Here is a 19,283-nt window from a genome sequence, read left to right as displayed (position 1 = left end):
GACAATGACAAGTTCTAAACAGATTTTGAAATTCAGCACGGTTTTCTATTGTCAAGCAAGTAATGATCTGAAAATGCTAAAGCGTACTCAGTCACAAGAGTTTATTTTGCGAAGTGTATGCATAAAATTAATGTTCTAATGAAAAAAAATCGATAAAGGTCAGAAAACTTTGAACTTTGTACATGGGAAAATCATATTTTTCAGTGCGAAGTCCTTGTTATTAGAAATAGGCCAATGGTAAGGCAAAAAGATGAACACATAATGATGACGTCATTCCTGTACTCTCTCTATCATCCTCTGAAGGCGAAATAAAGCACTACGACAAGAATAACGACTAGGGTTGAAACAGCGACACAAGCTCCGAGCGTCTTGTCCAGTTTCCTAGCAACCGTCTTCCACTCCTCGCGGATCAATTCGCGCTTCATCATCGTCGTCTCGTCATCGAAGTCCTCGTCGAAGTCCGCGTAGAGTTTGCAGGGGGCGTTCTTGTCAGACTTGTCATGTATGGAGGCGGGGATGTTCTCCGTTAGACTGAGATGCACGTCGTTCTTGCCTTCTTTCACGAGCGACACACTGCAATTGCTGCTGCGTCGGTAGGCACCTTCCCGATTCTGGCAGGGCGACTTTTTGCTCTGTTGTCTGGTGAACGCCGCCCTGGCCCGCTTGATGGAGTAAGGAAGGAGACCACCTCGGAGAAAGACGTGTCTCAGCCACGATGGAACGGGCTCGTCGCCCAGGCGATGGTACATGCGCAGTATCATGACGCTGGCTCCCAGTGCTAGACAACTCATCCCAACCATGAAAAGAAAGAACATACCTGGAGTACAAGACAAAGAAGACCGTGAGGTAAATCAGTGTAAAGCACGCAAACATCACAATCAAATGTAAGCATGTCACTTGGTAAAGTCACCATTCAAAAAAGTGTCATGCCGATACTTTCATAATTACGTGAGGTTGGAGAAAAGTAACGTCTGTTGATCATTTGTGTGTATGTGTGTTTTTTTTTATTAATACGTTACTCATATAAGAAATTGTATCAACGGAAAATAAAAGACAAACAACATAATACTTTTCATCATTACGCTACCAGTAACCAATTCTAGGCAACACCATGTAATTCAGATTAAAAAAAAATATTCAAGAACTGTGTGCACTTATGCACGACTCTTCTCGTTGCTTACTATCAAATTCGCAGATCTTGTGAAACCAACAGATGAAGAATAGAGGACTAGAAAAGCAATTAACATGTATTACAAAAATATTGCAGAAAACTCACACGAGGAAACAAATTAAAAAAAGATAAAGCACGAAAGGGGGATGTGTTGGTAAAGGGTCGTCCCTTTCGTAAAGAGGTATAGCAGGATGACTTGTTTTGTCGGCCCGGAGCTCACCTAGGAGGGGGATCTCGTCCCCCAGGGGCGGCATCAGCTCGCCGATGAGCTGCTGGAAGAGAATCGACGCGAGGAGGTTCGCCACGGAGAACGAGATCTTCTCGCCTGACTCGGGCGGGACCAGGAACACCAAGGCGTTGATAGCCGACAACATGATACAGGGCGCCACCATGTTGAAAACGTAGAACTCGTAGCGGCGCTGGAGAACGAGCCTCACCACGACGTAGCTGAAAGGGTGCTCACAGCAGGAGAAAAACCGGAGCTCCCGCTCTACCATGATCGTGCGCAAATCCCAGACGCCGTTGTTGAGAAAAACGTTCTGAATTGATAGAATAAACACAAGATTCAAGTCCCGTTTAATTGTATTGATGTTAACATGACAATTAAAAGGAAGTGTACATCTTATGTCACAGTTTTGTTAAAGGGCCCACCCGGCTTAATTGGCAGAGCGATAGGAGTATACGTGTCGATATTGCATTCACATTCTTATAACTTCTCGGTTTCCATATTACCACATTTCGAACTTGTACGAACTAAAAAAATCATGATGAGTAGGATGTAGTCTGCAACATAGTTAATCTTTCAAAATCAGGTTTCAGCAGTTGAAAACAAAAACAACACAGCAACTTTTGTGTCATAGTGAATCCGTTCTGGAATATTTCAAATTAGATATAAGAATATCAAGTACTTCATGTTACATGTATGTAAGGTCCTGTTTAATCGCCCTTTTTAAAGTTAGACCGACCTCAGTATCCAGCCATCACTAATCTGGATATCTCTATTATCCGGACACGAACAGGCACCGGCTTAACTGCGTTTAGCATTTTTCTCTTACAAATTCATGGAATTAAGAGATTCGGGAAATAGATGTTAATTACCCTGATACCATGTAAATCTACAATCCAAAATATCTCTAGAAGGGACAAGATTAACTGGAAGGTGTAAATCTACTCACAATCCATTTGTTTTTACATTCTTTGACTTATTAGACGTGCAAATATGATGCGAATCATCGTTGCAAATAGCAAAAAACAAACAAACAAAAAACAAAACAACAACAATACATTACGTTTAATACCTCTGCTCAGTTTGCATAAAAGTGCCTTGCTTGAGCATATCTCACTTATCAGGATGGGAAGATAACTGAGGTTAGATTGTACATCATGTATCACGAGAAAAGCTCATCAGCTACGATCAGTGATACCTGAGTGGCGTCGTCGGAGTAGTTGAGGTCCAGTGACATGGTGTCATAGGCCCAGGAGCCGAAGGTCAGCACACACGTCTGGGTGTCGAACGGAAAGTAGCGCACGTTGATCTTACACGAGCTGCTGATCACCATGGGCGTGTACCACTCCACCATACCGTCCGGCTGGACGATGGCATTGACGGCGTCCTCGCTCTGAAAGTCCTTATCGATGCTGGGTGTGGAAGTATGAGATGGGAATAAAGTGCAGGAGGAAATGACTGCAGGAGTGAAAACGATACCACTGGACAAACATACTGTCGCTCCACATCTATTCAGCGATACTCTAGTAGGATAGATTATCATATTATCTTAACACTACAGTATAGAAGTGGGCACTCGTCACGAGGTCATTTCATAGCAAAACAGTGACACGAGTGGGTGCGGCTGGGTCATTTCGTCTCATTACACGTTTTGCAGGACATTGCAGGGTCGTCTTTTTCTTTACAAGAAGCTGGTTAACATGACTGGTTTGTTTAATTAGGTGATCCGAGTATCCTCTCGGATCACCTATTGTATCTGTACGGATTCTTTCTTCTTCTTCTTCTTTCTTTATTTCTCCCCAAAAGTTGTGCAGAGGTTAGCTCAGAAAGTACTATGCCTATCAAGTTCAAACTTATACCATGTATGTATCGTGTCCCAAAGACGGCAATCGAACTAAAATCAAAGTGATTAGTCGACCGTGACGTCACTATGACGTCATTATATGAAAACACATTCTCAATCATATCTCATTAATGGAATGAAGTTTTTCAATGAAATTTACGTCACATATATTTCAAGTTATGCGCATTCTACTCATATTCTCAAAATTCACATTTGTCTTGGTACGTGCGCGTACGCGCGCGTTGAAATATTTGTATGCTCAAATCGAGCTCAAATTTTTTTTGCACACGTTTCAGACCATTTCGAGCATTTTTTGAAAAATTGAAAAAATAGGACGGACGCGTACGCGCGCGCGCATATACGCACGCACAGCTCATATGCAATAGAAATTTCCCGTCTTATCGCACGGATCGAATGTCTGAAATGTCAAGGAATATTTCTACCAAGTTTCAAGTCGATCCGACTCAATATGACGTCATACGGGCCAATCAAAGTTTAAATTCCGCGCGCGCGTCAATGGCGATATACAGTGCAACTATGCCAAAAAACCGCCAATTTTAAATCCGATTTTACTCGTCAGGATGGACGGTGACCCCCCATTTTCTTTACATATTTTGAAAGCTGATGAGTTGTACATGTCATTTCATGGGGTGGTAATGCTGACAAAATGATCAAAAGATATCAAATTTCTTAATAAAGTAAAAAAAGTGAATTTTCAAAATGACGTCATCAAATTTCAAGTTTATTCGAGCATATCTCACTAGTCCTTTGTCAATTTTCACCCAGATTTCAGTATATTGTAGCTTATTTAATGTTCTTACAAACACAAAATTACAAAGTTTTGATTGGATAACGGTATCACCTCGTAAAAATGGATTGAAAGTAATCTTGTCAAATTTGACCAGTTTACGTGTTATCTCTACGGGAGTGCAGTTTTTCTGGAAATGAAAATTGACATGACTATCTTTATCGAGCACTAGCTCACTTACCCTTCGGTAAATTTCTCCCAGATTTTAATATGTTGTAGCTGAGACTTAACGCTACCGTAAGTGTGCCCTTCATTTTTTCATACGCTGTCGAGATCACGTCAAAGATTTTGGTTGAAATTCAAGCTTATCTTCGATGTATTGAGATATTTCTTTCTTTCTGCAACTTTCTTTGCAATAACTCAAGAAAAACGGCCTCTATCACTTCCATATTTTGCACATGTTAAGTTCATGTCACGTAAATTATTTCATAAAATAACAACTACTTGATCAGACACCATCTTGGGTATGTAAATTAGGGTCAAAGGTCATAAGTGTTTCATCCTGTATCTTAGTGAATACCTGTACTATCTTTCCCATATTTTGCACACGCAAAGACCATGTTACAAGGATCATTTCACAAAATAACTACTTTTTACTCAGATGCCATCTTGTCTGTGCAAATTGAGGTCAAAGGTCATATGTACTTCTTTTTGTATCTTCGTTATGACGTGTTATCTCTATGGGAGGGAATTTTTTTAAATGTGAAAATTGACATGATTGTCTTTATCGAGCACTAGCTCACACGGCCAATGTCTCTAAACACAGATGGAACTTGTATGGTCATGCCTATTGCAATCAGGACTCTAATCATTGATAAAAAAAAATCGGATCACCTTAATTTGTCAGTGATGACAAATTACAATCTCTAGTTTCAGTCTGCGATTGATTTCTTGTTGTTGTTCTGTCAGCATATTTTGGAGATATTCAAACAATGAGATTTTAACACTTTCTTCTTAAAAAAACGGTAACAACACAAGGATGAACATTTATTCAACTTTAAATAAGAATACAATATGAACGCACATGTTGTATGATATGAAATAATGGGTGAAGAGACAAAAAGTGACCCGCCATGACGAAATGATTCCGGAGTCGGCATGGTGGAAAACAGCTGAGATGAAAAAAAAAATCACGTTTGAAATCATCAGATTGCCAACAGTAGTCAAAATCAGTGATTTCTGTTATCGGCATGATTATGTAGTCCAAGAGTTTTTCCGCCATCTGTGGAAGTTTCGTGACTAAATGATCGAAAGAAAGACAAAAGTTTGCCTGCAGGCAAATGTTGATAACCGCTTGGAAGATCAAAACCGTGATCCGCTTTACTTGTAACAGCCATGCCGGTCCATTTACTTATGTATTTATCTGTCTATCACTATTGATACGAGTGTGTTTGTGTAGATTACCAATCATTAATGCATATTTAATACTTTCAGCATTGTTCACGCAGGACTGGAAATCATCAACCTCGTATCCTCGATTGAAGTGTATTCTAATCGACAAAACAAAATAATCAACAGATCATGCACTTCAGCCGAGAGTCTGAATATGAGATAACAGGTTAAAACCCTGGGCAATTGGCGTACATGATAATAATGTGTATGAAATAAAGTATGGTGATACATGGCACATTTTTGTTCCCGTCTGGCTCAAGGTCCAAGATATCTTTAGTGAGTCATGCTATTACCCTACTTGGCAGCTGATTTCTACCCATCCGGTACAAGCTTGTCATTAATTACATTGATATTCAGGACACAGCACGCTAACAGATAAAATGTAGGTCGAACTTCCATTGTCTGTTGATAGGCGTGCTCTTCTTCGGGCGCAATATGGCTACTCTATTAGAGCTTCATGAAAGTGATTAGCAACAAAGACGCCGCTGTATAAATGTTCATGTTTTTCCTTCGCAGCACTTACATTATTTATGTCCTAATCAGCAAACACATTATTTTAGACTAAACGGGATTGTGGACCGGCTTTTTTTCTAACCCAGCACCCCATTTTGACAATGTAGTTTGATGATGGTCGTGTTTGGGGGGGGGGGGGGGGGGGGGGTAATAACCATGAAGCAGTCATAATGTGGTCCTCCCAACTTATTTTTCTGTTTCATTCTTGCGTGGCAACATTTAACGATTAGTTATTAGCGGTGCAGCCCTAGCTCCGAAAACAGTGTAGAACAGAAATGGCCGAAGGCAACCTAGGTGCGAGCTTTGGTACACAATACCAAAGAACTCAATCAATATTGATTTAGGAAGACCTGTGGACCTAATCAACAATCGACGCCAGCAATCATCAAGTTTTTAAACAGGAATGAACTCATATTTCATGTGGAAAACACGAGTCTGAGTTTACACGCGTACTTTTCAACAATAAAGATGGTAACTTCGGGGCAAACTTTGGGCGATGAACGGAGGAGGGCTAACACAGTGAGCTCTGTCTGCACTCATCAGACGTAAGTGGCTACAACGAAACCAGCCAAAGAATCGTTTGAAAGGTAATCCGAGGATAAGGCAAGATTCGAGAACTGCAGGGATGTGCTTTGACTCTCCAAGTAGGAATGAACACTAAAATTTACTATGTTAAAGTTGAAAATATCTCGTACATGGATGACAGACGCGCTCAGCCAGGGATTCTAAAACCTCCTTCGAAGTCCTTCTGCCAGAGTTAGCGTCGATAACGGTTTAAACTGGGGCATTGGAGGGGATTATGATTACGCCACACTTTAAACAACATAACATAACATAACATAACATAACATAACATAACATAACATAACATAACATAACATAACACAACATAACATAACAATTTAAATCAAAATAAATACTGTCTTTGCCAACACAATCATAATAATGAAATTTTTATACACTGATTGGTTGTTAAACATAAATTTTCAACATCTTAGACATCTATGCAATCTTGATTTATGATCATGATAATTTTGTCATCTTGTATCATAAGCACGAAGATGCATCGGATTTGGTCTGTAGCTGAAACACAAACCAAGACTCTTTTCATCCCTACTCCCTTCCTTGTCCACACCACTCTCGACTTTTGGAACTCTCGGCTTTCTACCCACGCTGTCGGTGGATCATTCTCTCCTTAGAAAAGGCGACAGCTTATGATGCATTTTGGTGTCTTTCAGATAAATTAAGGCACCTTGTCGAACCAGGGAGGTGGAATAATTCTTCAACCTCCCTGGTAAGAAGCAAAGGGAAGAAGAAGGGAATATTGAAATGATTGCAACAACATCGAAACAGGAGGGGTTGTTAAATAATATGTTATGACGACGGATAAAGCAGAGCTCAAATAACTACATCATCCACACATAACCACCTAACTATCCTCAACGTCTCGTTCTTCTCAACTCTGTCTCTTTCTTCATTATTTGCAAGGTATATCTCCGACAAAATACAGTAACCTTTTGTGCCTTGGACTGCACTATTCTTAAAAAATCTACATTCCACGTCACACTCAAGTTCAGACGGTGATCCTTAACTTCGAGGATAAGCTCGTAGTTAAGTATGGGGCGCCAAGTGTCTCATTGTCCCTTTCGTCACGAATTTTTTTTTTTTTCGTTGACAAGGGACAACGTCAATTTCGTCAACTAAATGACGAAATTGTCATTCCGTGACGAAATTGTAATGTCGTTAGCAAAATGTTGATTTCGTCGATGATATCGATTTTGTCACTTGTCAACGAAAAAAAAAACGAAAAAGACCATGCGACACTTGGCGCCCCATGCATAAGTACAAAATTATTCTCGAAGTTACCTTATCCGCTAAGCTAAGGATCACCGTCTGAACGTAAGTGTAGTCAGAATCCATTCCGGAAACATAAAGCAGACAATCCCTCAGTTATGGTAATGATCAGAGAATCAACCCATAGACATTATGGTAGAATTCAAAATGATCATGGTGTGTGTGACAGGCCCTCGCCTGTTTGTTAAAACGGCTTTCCTCTTTTCAGCGAGACGCGCACCTCATTAAATGTATACACATAGGATACAAGTTCAAGCCCTGGACCAGGTCCCTGTTCACAGAGTTATAATCCATCGTAAGTTTTTCCTTAATACACTCATGTCAGCATGGACTTCTAATAAACAAAAATGAATGGCTAGTACTATTGAAACTTTTTATAACAGAGGCCCTATAGGTGTGGGATGATAATGAGCAGTGAAACAAGATGAGTCGCGCCAGTGTAATTCCCCCTCTCTGTCTCTTTCTTTTCCTCTCAGTCCTTTTTCTTACATATCTTATTCTCCTCATTCTTTCTACATTTTCTTTGTCTGTTTAACAGATCCTAATATGCAGTTTGCTCGTCTCTACCATGACAGTTTACACCAGTCTGAGAACTGCCTCGTATCAGCTGTGGAAAGCAAACACGACAGTGCGTCGTGAATTATGAAAACGAAAAGAAATGCTACACGAAAGCATATCAGAAGATGCGAAAGAAAACGTATTTGACACGTCCTTGCGTTTTACAGGATGACTGTTATCACCGCACCGTTTTGATATCAAATGATGCAGTGCATTAAGGCGTTCTTTCGGCAACATATTAAAGTAAGAAAAAAATACTAATTGCGGTTTAGGATTTTTTTTTCGTTCGACAAAGTTTTCTGTTCGGTATCTTTGGATCTTCCTTCTTAATTACTATAGCGTTCTTAAAATGTCAAAGAAAATGACGTGGACAAAATAAACGTAATGGCAAATAGAAAACGGTAGATAAAGACACGTGGTGTCAGCTGCAATGAAAACTTTGAAGGTGGTTTTCTCGAAACACAAATTTCCAGGCCCACTCTCTATGCTCTCCTACAGCATTCGAAATGTCTGTTCATGGGCATTTTTGTTTCATGAATCATATTTTATATTAGAGAAGAGGAATAGAGATAAAATGCCCTATGCCATTATCAGCAATCGGCCACTCCCGACTTATGGCTCCGTTGGATGTAGCGGGTCACGGACTTTACTGTGGTAACAGATAGTCCCGCGGAATGAGCGGTAAACTGTAATCTTGAGGATTTTTTTTAAAAGTCATAATGGACTGTACTGTAAGATAAGGATGGCCCTATATACATGCACTTGTAATGGCAATGGCAATCGTCTGCGGTGCGCTGTTGACGAAGCTGAAGATGCGGAAAATGATGAGCGTAGTAATCTGACTGTGGATACAGACAGACAGACAAGCAAGCAAACAAACAATTAAACAATCCCCAAAAAGACAGAAAAAAGACAGATAAACAAACAAACAAACAAACAAACAAACAAACAAACGTACTTTTCTAACAACTTCACGTCCGGCAGCCAGATGCTGAAAGGAGAGACCTCCAGGGTGTCGATGCCGCCGTAATCTTCCTTGTTCCACTTCAGGAAATGGTCCAGCCAACTCTGGAGGAGAAAGAAGAGACAATAAAAAGAAAGAGAGGTAGATGGAGAAAAAGAGAGAGAGAGAGAGAGAGAGTGAAATAAAGGAGAGAAATGTATACGGAGACAAAAATATCGTTAAATCTTCACTGACCCATTAATATTGATTAATTGACTAATGCATTGATAATCAATTCTTCGTTTATTAATTTCCTTATTCGAGGAAAGACCCATACTGAACTACATGTGTTATTAAAATTGATCATTACTATATGCCTGGTTAGTTCATGGTGCGTAACGTAGAACAAGTAAATAAGAATAAACGAAAATAAAAAAGTAAATAATGATAAGATAAACGTCCGGACCTTTCAGCTTTAGGGACTCCGAGGAATCTTTAATGAAATGTGTATGTGAAGAAGGTCCAGTTAGACGGTACAGCTAAACAAGCCAGCAGGTATTAAAATAGAAAATTACAGATATCAATATATCTGATATCTTAGAAATGACGAAAAAAACAACAATTTTGGTAGAATTTGACCACTGCTTAAATTCTTTAAACAGGTTATCTTGGGTAACTCCCCTAATGTATCTTAATTGGCGTATGAAAAGTTTTAATCTAGACGTGAACAGGTAACATCATTTACGGAATCTCATACCTTTGTTCTGAGTGGTTATTGTTTTTGAAAGTACAAAGAGGTAATTACCATGCGCCTCCATCCATTGATTGTAATCTGCTGTTCCTTTTCGTTCTGAAATATGAAGAAAAAGATCACAAGAGAAGCTGATGAAATTTCAAAACGGAGAGAATACCTTAGGTGTTTTTTTTTCAGTCGTCTTCACTAATAAAAGCAGGTATCATTTTGTTCTGTTATAGATATTAACGCGACGTTAAATAATTGCATAGATAATATTTTTAAGGTACGTTCCATGATGTCAACTTTCTTACAAGCTTCAAAAAAGTCACTTACGGAACAGCATCAGGAAACCCTCGTCTGCCCTTTGAGTCAACAATACTCTTCATTTAAAAAGAAGAAAAAGATGAAATAGATACAAATCCCATACTCACAGCACATACGTGTTCACAATAATGTAATGACTGTTATGAAAAGGCCAGGCATATTAAAAAGGCACTCCCTAACAGCGCAAACTCTGCACGCACGTTAAGTTAGCCTAAATTGACAATGATGCACGCTCATATCACTCAGCTATTACACTTCACTCAGTATTGTTGACATTGACAAAAAGGTTGTCAGTGGTGGTTGCGTGTAATAATTTGTACTGCATCAGTTATGTCATCCATCGCAAACTTAGAACAAATATCTCCACCTTTTTTTTTTTTTTTTTTGCTTCCCAAAGGGAATATTTATTCTTTACTTGAGCCGGCGGAATTCTCATCATCGGTTGGACCCAGTAATTACTATCTTTAGGCTAATGTAAGAGTAAGGATTGATTCAAGAGAGATAACAAGTAAAGAGTTGGATGGATGGTTACATAAATAGGCAGATTGTTCCCAAGATCGATACGTATCTCGAAGGTAAATGTTTGAATAGGGGCAAAGACAGACAGAAATGCATGTAGGAAATTATTGTGAAAAACCGCTGAAATAGGCCCAGAAGAAATGTTGACTATGTCTGCGCATTGGAATGATTTCTAAAAACAAACGTTGCTCATTATCAGATAATATAGATGTCGACTGATAAAGCTAAAACGAGATGCCATCGAATAATATTGTGCAATTTACAGTGGATGCGGACTTCCGATTTGCACGACGACGATGTAGATTGCTACTCATAATGATGACGCATTTCTAATCTCTGAGTTGGCATCACATTATTGCACCTGTCTACTCTGGCATAAACTGATGCCCTTTATCTCGAATGGTCTTCTGGTCTGTGACGTCATGTTTATCTCTCGCCACATTCACTCAGCTCTTCGACCTCGAGTAGAATCAACACATTCTTTGAGAGATTGACAACTCGAGCACTTTGACGAGTCCATCCCCAGTAAAGGCTGTCTTGTCAATTCGTTCAAAAAGTCCTCAATAGGGAGCTTTAGATTTGCGACGCGGACATTTGATACGACGATGGTGTTGGACGTTCTCCTCTCTCCCCGCGTCGTGCTGAAGAGTAGCTTTAGATTACGCGAGAACGCGACTTATAAGAATTAAAATGGTGCCCCCATTACGATCAGTGCTTAAAGTAGCTCTCTTCGTCGTGGTTTGAGCGGACGTAAAACTAGCCCAGGACGCGTAGTGGAAACTGAGACGACGCAAGGTATAAATAGATCGGTTTTGACAAGCGATTTTGCGTAATTTCAGAACAGGGTTTCTTTTCCATTGAACGTCCCCGTCGCGAAAATCTAAAGCTCCCTAATATTCCCATAACGAAAACAACAAAATAACGAGTGAGTGTAGTTCGTTATACTAACATTCCTTAAATAGATTTAATTTAAATTCTGGCCACATAGTTCAGCGGCAAAGTAACAGATAAAATATCTGACCAATTGTTCATTTCTATCTAAAAGCGCCAAAGTTAGCACACATGCTGAATGATATATTTTCGGTAGATTTAGATATTGAGCCCGTGATGTCTTCTCCCTTTGTCATGGCAACGAATCGCTCTTTTTGTTAAAATACATGTTTTATATCATCAAATAGTAAAGTGTATCAATAGTGACTATATTTATAGATTTGTAATTACTTGTGTCATTGCATTAGAACCCTAGTAATATCCTCTGACGTCTTCTCCCAGTTGCCATGGTAAATTATTTCATTAAAAAATAATTATACAATACTAAAATGTGACAAAAATTATTGATTTTATAGATGTTTAATTATTCATGCAATTACAATTAAAACTGTCAAATTATTACGTTTTATCATCTTGACATCTCGGAGTTTTTTTTTTTTATTGCTTTTCCTGCCTACTAATCTTTGCTTATTTGCGAACTTTTATCTTCTCATTTTAACATCAGCAGCATGAAATGAAACAATTAAGCTTAACGTTCCCTAAAATTCGAATATACCACGTGCAGTTTATGTACCGCACTATATCGTGATTATGGGACAATATCTTGTCGCTAACCAGTGTTATAAATCGTGATCGATGCCTTAATACTCTACCCCTCCCCCTCCCACTCAAAAGAAGGAATCTGACGCATCATTACTAATCTTTCCGTTACTGCTTCACAATTTCCTCCCTCCCTTTCATAATCACAGCTATAGCGGAATACTGTAAGTGCTTAATTGGTTGGTACGCCAGGTATTTTGAGCGGACGTTAATAAACCTCTCTTCCCCTGTAACCCGGGGCCGGGGCTCTATCAATCTAAGCTTTATGATACGTTAAAGTTGGCCATCAATTATTTAAATCGCCACATTAATGTAACTGGGGCATGCGCTAATATCTCACCGAGGAAAAAAATACGTGTTTTCAACATCTAAGCCGTAAAGAGAACGTCATTGTCCTTTCACGCTTGACCCTCCTGCAAAATTGAAATGCGCCTATGTATATCTTTGACAGTTTGGCTTGAAAAGTGAAGCAGGTCAATCTGTAATGTAATTGGGTTTCCAAAAGAAGAAGAAGAGAGACCAATTTCGGTAGTGAAATCTTAACTCGATAAGAACTGGATATGATCGTCAATCTCTGGCTCGCCGTTTTTGATACTGACGAATCTGTCTAATGACACATAGGGTGGGCATTCGATTACGTAAAAAATGTGTCGAGATAGTTTTGAAGTCGCAGTTAAATTGTGCCTCTGTTTGGTTACATGGGATTGAAATATAAATCAACTGCCCATTTTGATTCGTTTCCATATGAAATAACGTTTTCATTATATTTAGTATGATTCATTTCGTTTTTCCAGTCTCATCGGTCATGTCGGTGTGGTGCTTGTGTCATTTGTAAGGATTCATAAATGAGAGCGCAGTGAATCACGAGGGTGTATGGAAAATACCAACGTGTTAAAAAAGTCCACATTTTGGCATTGTAGGCTTCGATTATGAGATTTCGTTTCTAAATTCCGAGGTGGAAGCCCAGTGATGGTACGTAAGGATATAAAAGGCAAAAATGTCTGGTACATCTAATTACAGTCTTTTTAATTTAATTGTTTGGCAGAACATAACACGCAAATGAATGACGTAGACAATGCATTGCGTAATAGCAAAACTGTTATACCGAAAATTCTAATAAAACGCTATGAAAGGTGAACAAACTATGTCGAGTGTAATGTCAGATTGATATGTATTGGGATCTTAATGAAATTGTTAGAGACATTCCATCAGGAATCCACTGCTATAGCTTCTGACCATCCGAGAATTGAGAATTTAGGGCTTCTGGAACAAACACTGAACTAGGGCTTTCTGTAGCTCAGTCGGTTCAGCACCGGGTTAGCATCCGGAGGTCTCGGGTTCGAATCCCGATGGAATCCAATTTTCTTTACTCAATTTTCCAACGATAAATTATATTCAGTTCTGGTCAGTTTTCCTCTGTTTACGTTTGTTACATACTCAAAAAGCTGCATCACTTCGGTGATCCCTCGCATTTATCCCCAAGTTGAATTATCCCTCGGATTTATGCCAGTTTTAAGTGCGTGCGTGTGTGTCACACAGAAAGCGCACTGCTATAGCTTCTGACCATCCGAGCATTGAGAATTTAGGGTTTCTGGGACAAATACTGAACTAGGGCTTTCTACAGCTCAGTCGGTAGAGCACCGGGCTAGCATCCGGATATCTCGGGTTCGAATCCCGATGGAATCCCATTTTCTTTGCTCAATTTTCCAATAATAAATTATACAAATTTTTAGTCAGTTTTTCTCTGTTTACATAGTATAATGTTGGTTAAATTTCTTTCTCTTTTTTTTTGCTATCTGGTGGATATGTCTACGTTTGTTTTGATTGTAACGTTGTGCATTTGAATATATGTTTCTGTATCTTTTTATTGTGCAGGGCCCCTTGATAACGCATTTTTATTAACTGAAAGGGCTACCCTGTTGAAATAAAACGGAAATAAGAATAAATGAATATCAGTTCAAATATTCTATCTGTCACGATAATGAATACTGGCCATGAACATAGGTTACGTTTGTGTGTTTGCTATTTCTTTTAAATATCCATACAAAACTCTGGAATTTCTATAGGAACCCTTTTATACACGTTTTCCGATTGGAAATCATCAGGGATCATCGCTTTAAACCATAAGTGACGTGCCAGGTATTGTGGTTGAGATTGGTATAATGGCAACCTTGTAAGCACGCGACACTTTGCTCTGCTCTGATAATGATAGAAATAACTGAAAACGTCGTTGTGCTACTCATTATGTGGCCACGCTCGCATGAAATGTAGTATTTACGGATTGAAAGAAGTAGTTTGAATTAACTTAATGAAAATTGATGGTTGGGTATCTTCTTTAAAGTGCTTTCTTCATTTACACTGTGAAGGCCGCGTGTCCACGCACCGATAATTATCACGCACTTTCCTGCAACAGTTAATCATTCGTGATTAGCGTCACCCCACGGTGGTCTGTTACTATAGAGCTAATGCAGATACGATCTCAATTTTAGGCTTAATTTGTTCATTACCGATCTAGAATGAATCACTCTTCCCTCTTCAACTCACTGTCTGCGGCAGGCGACATCCCGAGGCACCAGCCCCACTACCACAATGCATGTGCTCATACTAGTGAATGCTTGTGATATTCAACCTTTTGTTGCTTTGAAATGCACACGGGTAAGTGCAATATCACGAGCAGTATTTGCTCTTTTCAGATAAGTTATATTTCACGAGATAATTTGATGGATCCAAATTGTTGAAATTGATTTACAATATATGCATGTTGTATATATATCATCTCTTAAAACTGGATTCATTGCAAACCGTACACAGCCTATACTTGTTCTCGATACCCAGTTTTACAGATTTACTGCTCCCCATAAAAAGGAAGAACAAAAACAAAAGGAGAAACATACGACCTATCATACTGACAAAACAACAGCAGTAGTAGCAGTAGCAGCAGCAGCAGCAGCAGCAGCAGCAACAACAACAACAACAAAACAGAAACCAGTGAACAAGACCAACATTGGGAAAAGCGAAAAGCGGGTAAAATATGAATTGATAGTCCCTGTGAGGTCAGGTTGAGGGAAATGGATGACTCTAGATAATATATCCTGCTGGAAATTATCAAAGAATCGTTGTCGGTTTCGTCTCGTTTTGAACCAGCTCTCCGTGAGAATGTTGGAGCTGAATGTCAGGGCGAAGGACAATAAAACTGGTCGCAAGGTGGCGCATTATCAAAGGCGTTTACACTGATTCGTAAAGTTTGTTTTCGGCGTATAGATTAATAATAATAATAATAATAATATGAAATATTTATTTAGCGCTTAATACAACATGTTTCTAAGCGCTTTACAATGCTAAACAACCAAACATACAAATCAGCTTAGAATAACAAATAATTTACTACAAATGCATACATTAATAAAAAACAAGTGACGGTTTTTGTTTTTGTTTTGCTTTTTGTAGAAACCATAGTCATTTTTAAGGGCGTCTGAACAGAGTCTGAGTGTATGCTATTGGAAATTTCAGGACTGAAGTGAAATAATTTGGTCTACCTGGAAACGAAACACAAAAGGCATTGAATCTTTTTTGAAAGATTATATTTATCTTTAAAGTGTGACGTCTAAGGGGAATAAAATACAGGTATGAGAGTAGTAAAGGGGTGCTTTTAGCGTCATAAGAATATTCTTTGTTTAGAACAAAAGAATATGATATTAATTTTCATAGACAAAAGAAATAAGAAATAGGGAAATATATGAATTATGAAATACGAATGAAGGAAATATGAATGACAATGAGAAATAAAGAACTATGAATAATGAAAATATGGAAATATTCTTTATGAGTATGGAAATATGAAATATGAAAAATATGAAAAAAAAATGAATGATGGGTTATGGATTATAAGAATATGAAATATGGACGTATTGATTTTACTGTGGAGTTGTGAAGAGTGACTCTTTCAACGGATTGTATGGCTGGTGTGGAGTGTACGTTGTGGAGTCCACACAAGCCATACAATCGGTTTCAAAAGAGTCACTCTCCACAGCTCCTCAGCTCAAACATAATTCATATAATATTGACATAAATGCATATTCATACATATTCATGAATTAAGCTCATAAATATTCATGTTCGTGGTCATCTTGGAGCTCCACAGTTTCACAACTCCCTATTGATAATTCTTATACGTTAATTCATACTTCTTTTGTTCTCTTTTTAAACTTGTCCTGACTCACAGTGACACCTTTTCGAAAGTAGTTGTAATAAAGTCACTGATGGGAGATTGGTGTAGGCCTACTCATTTGCATATTCATGCAAACTTTTCGAGAATTGTTTTGCAAAAATTATCAAATCCTTAAAATTTTATAACTTGACGTCTTTTATATCCGATTTCGATCAAATTGTCAATGATATGCTCGTACAATTTCACTCTTTCTTTTAGACTAACCTTTTACTAGTCCAAAATTCGCAGTCTGACAAAATATGTACCAAGTTTGATTTGTGTTGTTTCTTTCCATGTATGTTTTCGTTTGTTTGGTCGTGTGTTTGTTTGTTTTTGATCAGAATTGAAAGATCAGGGCCTAGTTCTGTTCAAGTCTCTATTGCATGGTCACAACGTATTTACAAAATGCAGAACCCTCGACATATCAAGACTGTAAAAAAACATATTCGGAAATGATGATAGTTAATAAGTGAAAGATTATCAACAGAATACTGTGAAAACGGGGAAAATATTCCCCGTAATCAACCGAAAGTAACTGCTATATTGCCACCAAGTGCAAAAGCCTGTGCCTTTCATTACAGACAGCTAAGGTCCAAAGCGTGCGGAAAAGCAGGGAAAGAGGATAAATCCACTGTCATTAATCATTCATCGGTTCTGGTTATGACGAAGTGTGCAATTATCCAAATTAACACTCTACAGCAGTGACCACGTGTGTCCTAATACTGCTCCATGACGCGCACAAATCCTTGCTGACTGCTCAACCAAACATGGTGGCCGACCACGCGGGAAGTGACCCGTAAGGGAAGCCAGACGATGGAGAAAACCGTGTCTTTCTGAGATAATTTATGATTGTTGAGGCGCTTATGATGTATTTTTTGTGTTTCCTTTCCGGTAATTTCGCGGAAACGTTGAGATTAATGATTTTCGTCTGTCATGTAATTCAACCTGCCTTCATGCTCCAAGGGAGAGAGTAAAATGACCAGATGAAGGAATTTTCTGATTTTGACGTAAATAATATATCAATTTCAATTTCTTTTGTACATCCTTTCTAATTGTAATAACATGAATTTGTTTTATGATGCACCCAAATGCAGGCTTTCTGAGAATTATTTCTCTCATTTATTTTACACACTTTTAATTACTATCACTATCATTATAGATACTAAAAAGTACTCTGCTTCAATTAATGTTTTCTTTACTTAAAAGGTTCAATGTTATTAGATATCCATGATGGCATTATAATCGATATCATTACAATTCACAGCATTCTTTTGATTATCGTCATCACTGCAAGTACCATGAAATTCGCAATCATAAGTACTATGTAATTCTAATGTATAACAATGTAGTAAGTGCGTATCTGCAAACGGAGTTCCATCTCGAATGGATCGGATATGGCTGCTTAGGTGAGGAAAAGGTCAATTCAATCTAATGACTATGATCTCCACGCAACGCCCCCCCCCTCCCCCCCGACACACACACACACACCAGGTGGCTTTTAATTTTCTTTTAGCCTCTGGGGACACTGAGTTGTAATGAAATGAATATATTCATTCATACACGTTTATACGAAACACTGCATTGAGACAAAACATTACATTGAGACAATAAAAAGCATGTGTGTCATGTGTGAACCAAGGGCCTATATCTCGTTGAAGGAGACTTCACCGCGACTGCCGCGACTCGTGCGACTCTAACGATCAAGAGATGGCTTGCGTTGTCACCATGAAGGTGTCTCCAGGGCGACGACTGTTCAAGACGTCTCCAAACATGGCGACAACTTATTCGTTCGGAAGTCGCAGAGACGTCACACACCGCGACGTCGTGGAGACGTCTCAAAGAGGTCTCCGGAAGGTTACCAATTATTCGCCGCAAGGTCAAGGAGATGTCTCAGAGACCTCGCGGATAAAATTAGTCTCCTCGACTAAAGAGATGTCTCTGAGACCAGCTGGAGACTGAAAAAAAAAAGTCTTCTAAAAAAATCGAACATGTTCGATTCCCCGGAGAAGAGGCTAGTCTCTAGGACCCGTTTACAGTGCAGGGCTGGTCCGAGCCCGGGCAGAGCCCAGGCTGAGCCCGGCCTCAATTGCGGTACTCGGCCCCGCAGTTTTGTCCGTCTACAGTTGAGGGCTCGGCCCGGGCTTTTACAGTAATTCAAACCTCTCAATATTTTGTCGTAGTGGCGCTCTACTTGCAAATAAACACTATTATTGGGAGGGCGCCGGTCGCAGTTTGGTACCGCATTTGGCCCAGTTTGCGTTTACAGTGAAAAAAGGCCGAGCCGCGGCCGAGACTACCTCCAGATCTTGGCCAAATGCGCGGCCGATTTTGGTACGGCATTTAGCCTTTTGTGCGTTTACAGTGAAATGAAGGCCGGGCTCGGCCGCCGCCGAGCCCGGCCCTTTCACTCACTGTAAACGGGGTCTTGGAGACTTCGCGGAGACGTCTCTGCGACCAGTGAGACTTGAGTCGCCGCAGGGTCGCCACCTACTCTCTAATCCAGTGAGATACCCACTTTATGGGAGAGAGACACTCACCCGCCTCCTGGCATGCCCCTGCTCTCATCATGTCCAAATGGTGGGAGGCAATCTCTGATCTC

At 39.4% G+C, this 19,283-nt stretch overlaps 1 protein-coding gene across 1 annotated transcript; it reads right to left on the bottom strand.

The window, feature by feature from the left end:
• Positions 1-290: 290 nt before the first annotated feature.
• LOC139718580 (neuronal acetylcholine receptor subunit alpha-10-like) lies at positions 291-15,072 on the bottom strand. Its single transcript, XM_071630049.1, has 6 exons — positions 15,022-15,072; positions 10,114-10,158; positions 9,324-9,433; positions 2,596-2,809; positions 1,392-1,710; positions 291-817 (listed from the first exon to the last, which is right to left on the bottom strand). The coding sequence occupies exons 1-6, from the start codon at positions 15,070-15,072 to the stop codon at positions 291-293; spliced, it is 1,266 nt and encodes a 421-aa protein (XP_071486150.1).
• Between the last annotated feature and the right edge of the window lie 4,211 nt (positions 15,073-19,283).

The sequence above is a fragment of the Diadema antillarum genome, unplaced genomic scaffold (assembly GCF_040938485.1).
Source record: "Diadema antillarum isolate AM-2024a unplaced genomic scaffold, OU_Dant_1.0 scf00000008, whole genome shotgun sequence".
NCBI lineage: Eukaryota > Metazoa > Echinodermata > Echinoidea > Diadematoida > Diadematidae > Diadema > Diadema antillarum.
This window is presented reverse-complemented; position numbering and strand designations above follow the sequence as displayed.